Here is a 6,143-nt window from a genome sequence, read left to right on the forward strand (position 1 = left end):
ACATCCTGACCACAGCTTCCCCTCCCTCCACCCTTCCCAAGTATCCCCCTACCTCCCCTTTCCCCCAGATCCATTTCACCTCTTTCCTCTTCAGAAAAGGTCTCCTAGAGATGACAGTCAAACAAGACAAAACAAGATACAGAAAGATGTTGGTTGAATTTATATTTAATATCTGTTTAATTTGTTTTGAGCTTTGTATATATTCTGATTAAGAAGCTTTTGTTAGATGAATGTCTATACAGGATTTTTTTCCAGTTCTCTAGAATGCCTTTTTCATTCTACTGACTGCTTTTGTTCCTGTGCAAACCTTTTAAAATTCAATGTTATCCAACTTGTCAATTCTTGATATTTCTCTTGAACTATCAGAGTTCTGGTTAGAAAGCCATTGCTCATAACTACACATTGGCATATTTTCCATATTTTCTCCTCTAGTGGTCTCAAAACTTCAGATCTCCAATCCACCTTGAGTTTTTAGCAGACCACTAGAGATGGGAATATAGCTCCATTCTTCTATGTGTACATGAACAACTCACCCAGCATCATTTGTCTTTTTGAAGCATAATTTTTGGGCTCTCTTGTTGAGAATCAGATCACCAGAGCTGGTAAGATTTACTGTTGTGTCTTCTTGTCTATTCCAGTGGTCCCTTTAGTTTTTGAACGTTCCATACTGTTTTTGTTATTGTGGTTTTGCAGTATAATTTTAAGTCAGGTAATGTGGTATCTCCAGTATTGCTCTTCTATTCATACTTGCTTAGGCTATTCATGTTTTTGTATTTCCATGTGAGTTTTGAAATTAGTTTTGCTATTAGTTTGAAAATGTTTCCATGGCCATACTGCAGCTAGGGTCTGTGCTGATGTCTGTGGTTCCTGTTGCCATGAGGGCGATGCAGATTCCCAGGGTCTGGGCCTGTTACCTGGGCTGTGTTGTTGTCTGAAGGCTGTGCTGCTGCTGGGGCCATGCTAATCTAGATGGCCTGTGCCACCACCTGGGGCCATGGTAACATCCAGAACCGGGCTACTGCTGAGGACCAGGTTTGGGTCTGTGGTCCTACCAAAGCGGGGGGGTGAAGTCCAAGGCAGGTGTTGCCACTGGGGGGCCATGTGGAAGCCCAGGGTCTGAGCTGCAACTTGTGGCCTTGCTGGTGTCTGGGGGCCATGCTGCCACTAAAGTAATCCTAATCTGAATGGCCTGTTGTTCCACCTGGAGCCAGCATGTCATCTGGGTCCAAGCTGCTGCTAAGGGCCAGGTCTGGGTCTGTGATCCTGCCTTGGTTGGGGTCTGTGTTAATTCCTGTGGTCCATGTCACCTCAGGGGGCCATAGGAATCATGCATGATGAAATCAGAGGGCTATGCTGAGCTGGTCCTGCCCTACATTGGCCCTGGGATAGCTGGCCCTGTCCCTTGCTGGACACTGCAGCAAGAGAGCTGTCCCAATGGTTGTAAGCTTTTTTTTTTAATCAGCTGCCAGCTCACAAATAATGACACGGAGACTTCTTATTAATTATGAAAGCTTGGCCAATAGTTTAGGCTTGTCCCACCAGCTCTTATAACTTAAATTAACATGCTTTTATTAATCTACATTCTACTATATGGCTCAGTTATCTCTACTCTGTACCATATATCTGACCTCTTTAGTGTCTCCCTGGCATCTCCTGCATGCCTAGATTCTGCTTCCCTCCCAGTTCCTCTCTTTCCCTGGAAGTCCTGCCTATTCTCTCCTGCCTAGTTATTGACCATTCAGCTCTTTATTAAACCAATCAGAAGGCAGCTTAGGCAGGGACACACCTTTAGAGTGTAAACAAATATTTGCAACAATCAACCCTCATGGGAGAGCTGGCTCCACCTCTCACCACAGACAGGGGAGAACTGACCCTGACAGCATGGGCATAGGGGAGCTGGCTCCCCCGCTTACCTGAGGAGGGTGGCCCCAGTGACCTGGACTGACCAGCTCAGCTACCACCCAGGCCCACAGCCGGGCCTTGGGTTTGCACACCCTAGTATCTACCCCATCTAGGACCTGCTGAAGGTTGTGAAGGTTGTGAAGGGACCGGTCCTGTGGAACGATACCGGCAGGATCTCCATGACTCAGGGTGGTGGCAGGATACCCAAGAGGAGTTTCGGTGAGGATCCAGTGACGACGGTGTGCCAGAAACCAGAGGCCTTGAACCCGACCAGTGACTCAACACAATGAACATTTGCAAGTAAAGCTGATTGGACAAAAGAGTCTACTGTGGCACACCATGACTTCCAGTACCACTAGAAAGAATGAGGAGGTGTTGGAGAGGTGGGAAAGATGGAGGACTGAAAAGGTTTTTTTTGTTATTGTTTTGTTTTTTCATTTTTGTTTTGTTTTTGTTTACTTGTTTAAAAAAATCTTGTTTTTGGGAGGGCACTGCAGGGTTGGGGAGGATCTGGAGGGATGGAGATGTGGGCAGAATTGTGGGGTACAATGTGAAATTCCAAAAGATTCAACAAAAAAATTATGTTAAATAAAAAAAGAAAAATGTCATCATAATTTTGGTGGAGATTTTGTTGGCCCTGTAGACCACTTTTTATCCTACCATTTTAATAATATTAATTTGGTCTATCCATATAGATGGAACATTTTTCTTCATATAATATCCTCTTCAATATTTTCTTCACTATTTTATAATTTTTATTAGAGAGGTCTTTCACCTCTTTGGTTAGATTTATTCCATGGTACTTTTGAGGGAGGATATTGTGAATGGAATTATTATTATTTATTATTATTATTAGTTTCTTTCTCATCAAATTTGTTGGTGTGCAGAAAAGATAGTAATTTCTGTGTATTCATTTTTGCATCTTGATACTGTACTTTAAATGTTTCTTAGATGTAAAAGCTTTCTAGTGGAACTTCAGTTTTTGAAGTATAGGTTTATGAGTCTTGGGAGTGTGTGTGTCTATGATCAGGAAATTCATTTGTGATTTTCTTTATTTTGTGTGCTCTTATCCATCTTGCTTTGGTATCAGGCCTCAGAGAATGAGCTTAGAAAATTTCTGTTATGATACTGGGTGTGCCAACCTTTATTGTATTGTCCTTACTATTTGCACATAGCAGCATTTTGCCTTTTCTGGTTAATGCTAACTTGATATCTGCTTTGTCAGATAACTCACTAGATAGGGAGGCTGGGGCATGGTGAACTCTTGACATTATATCCTGAGTTCTTGGAATCTTATCCAGAAAACCCTTTCCGATTTCTTCACTGCTAAATGTTTCCCTATGTTTTCCTCTGCTTCAGAGGGTTGGGTCATACATATATTAAGGTCTTTGATTTTGAGTTGGTTTTTACACAGGGTGAAAAATAGGATCCAATTTTATTATCCTACATGGAAGTCCAGTTTTCCCAGTACCATTTGTTGAAGAGACTGTCTTTTCTGACTTATTTGAAAAAAAAAATTGTGACTGTAGGCTCAAGGTCAAACCTGGATTCTGTTTTGTGCCATTCATCTCCAAGCCTATCTTTGTACCAGCACCATGCTATTCTTGTTACTATGGCTCTGTGGTAAGTTTATTGTTTTTATTTTTAATTTTTTCTTTTAACTAAAATAGAAAATCATTTTAGATATATAAATGTTTTCTGTTTTGTACTTAATACATTGAGCAGTTTTTCTATTGTACCAGTGCCATTTTTTCTTATTGTTCTGGTCATTTACATATTTCAAAGATGTTAATATTTTGTTTATTATTTAATGTTATTGTGATAGTTTTTTTGAAGGAGAGAGAAATACAAGTTTAACTAAAGGTATAACGGTAATTGCTGTTGTAGAAAAGGTGGTGGAAAACTTGAGGTTTTGTCTGAAGGTTATGTTCTACAGTTACTGGAAAAGGCAAATACTGGAAAAGGTAATATACTTAACTGTCCTTGCTGAAAACTAAGGAGGGGAATTTCTTATCTCTCTTCTCTCAGAACATTTACTTTAGAGAACTTGTAATCCCCCTTTTGTGGGGAGATGTTTTTGAGACACAGCCATCAAGGAAATTAGTGCCATCACCCTCAGCTTCCTTCTGTGTATGCAGGATCTTAATTTGTCACAGAGGGTTTGATGTTTCCTTTGTATGAAGTCAGTTAGCAAATACAGATGTCTCCCTAACTGCAGCTGACTAATGAAGTCAGTTAGCAAATACAGATGTCTCCTTAACTGCAGCTAACTATAGGTTGATCTCTGCTCACAGACTGTGCTCTCGAATCCCTTAGAGGACTAATTATTGCTTGTCTTGATAATATGTATTCAATGTATTGATTTCTTCTTGCTATATGAAAGTACAGAATTTCTTCTATGTTTATAATCATTTAGTGAGTTGTTTGTGATATACATTATAGTTTATTGCTTATTTGGAAACTAAATTATTTTATTTCCTTTCTGCCTTTGTGGAGAGATTTTTCTGTGTCATATGATTTGTATATATATTCATTTTCCCAACAAATCATCAGGCTTTAAAAAATTGATAGTTCTATTATTAATAATCATGGAGATGGAGGACATTCTAGTGACCCCTTATAGTCTACATATTCTAGGAAATATAAAAAAAGAACAATTTCCCAAGTGAAATCAGTTAGCTTCTTTTCTTTTCACTTTTCATCCTGTTTGCTTTGTTTTTGAGATAAGTTTATATTACAGACCTCAGACTGGCTTCAAACTGGCATTCTGTATGCCTCAGTCTCTGGAGTGCTGGAATTACAGATTTGTACCACCATGACTGGTAAGTTTTCTTTTTAGTCAATAAAGCAAGATGAGGTTCTCCTTTAAAACAAGAATGCAAGTTTTATATTTTCAGTAATTTCTTCATTGCGTGTTTCATATCTTTGTTCCTTAGGCTGTAGATTACAGGATTAATGAGTGGAGTAAGCACAGAATAAAACAGAGTCACAACCTTCTGCATTCCAGCTGTATGCTCAGAGGTTGGGCTCACATACATGACCATCACTGATCCATAGAAAAGAGAAACCACAGTCAAATGGGACCCACAGGTGGAGAAGGCCTTTCTTCGTCCAGCTGCTGAAGGGACCTTCAACACAGCTCTCATAACCAGAGTGTAAGACCCCATGATAAAGAAAAATGGAACAAATAAAAGTAGAGAACTTAAGGTGGAACTAGTCAACTCTATTAAAGGATCTCTCACACAGCTGAGGGCCAGCAGAGGGCCTGGGTCACATAGGAAATGGTCTATAATCCTGGATCCACAGAAGGACATCTGGGAGATGATGATGATGGGGACGGGGAACCAGAGGAAACCAAGCACCCAGCAACTGATCACGAGGATGTTACAGAGGCGCCCAGTCATAAGAGCAGGATAGTGTAGAGGTCTGCAGATGGCAAGGTAGCGGTCAAAGGCCATGACTGCCAGGAAGAAGCATTCTGTAGACCCCAAGGAGAAGAAGAAATAGAACTGCAGGAAGCACCCAGAGAAGGAGATGACCTTGGTGTCAGAGAGGAAGTTGGCCAACATGTTGGGAACTGTGGAGGTGACATACCAGATCTCCAGGAAGGAGAAGTTGGCCAGTAGGAGGTACATGGGGGTGTGCAGTTTCTGATCCCAGCACACAGCACAGATGATAGAAGCATTGCCCATGAGGGTGAGGAGGTAGACAATGAAGAAGAGCACAAAGAGGAGGATCTGCCCTTCCCTGGAGCAGGGGAATCCCAGGAGTATGAAGCCAGTGATGGTGCTGGAGTTGCTGGGTCTGCTGAGGGTTTTCATCTGCCTGTGAGCTGTTGAAGGCACCAGAAACTGTCAAATGACAGTTTAAAGAGAAATTAGAACCAAGAAAGGTTTTAAAGTCATCTTTGGGGAATGTAAACATTTATATATTAATTGCCACTATTTTGTTTAATCTTGAAACCACATGTTGGGTATAGTTTTGTTCTGTAGAATACCAATGTCAGAGAACATCAATACAAAGATATAAAAGTTTTGCTTTTTGTGTAATGAGTGAAATTAAGTATAATATGTAAGTATATTGTTTAATAAAACATAAAGAAAACACAACTATAAGTATGCAGACTATCATACTCACCTTTATTTATGACAATTGTTTCCTCTTTCCTTGTAATTTAATGTTAATTAAAAGCCATTATGTACTTCTTAACAATTGTTCTTGGTTTTTCCTGTTTCTGTACT

The 6,143-nt window shown here is 40.2% G+C and overlaps 1 protein-coding gene across 1 annotated transcript; it reads right to left on the reverse strand.

The window, feature by feature from the left end:
* Positions 1–4,787: 4,787 nt before the first annotated feature.
* Positions 4,788–5,723, reverse strand: LOC114695979 (olfactory receptor 11G2-like). Its single transcript, XM_028873495.2, has one exon. It carries the CDS (start codon positions 5,721–5,723, stop codon positions 4,788–4,790), a length of 936 nt encoding a protein of 311 aa, XP_028729328.1.
* Between the last annotated feature and the right edge of the window lie 420 nt (positions 5,724–6,143).

This window comes from Peromyscus leucopus, chromosome 9, assembly GCF_004664715.2.
Source record: "Peromyscus leucopus breed LL Stock chromosome 9, UCI_PerLeu_2.1, whole genome shotgun sequence".
Lineage (NCBI taxonomy): Eukaryota > Metazoa > Chordata > Mammalia > Rodentia > Cricetidae > Peromyscus > Peromyscus leucopus.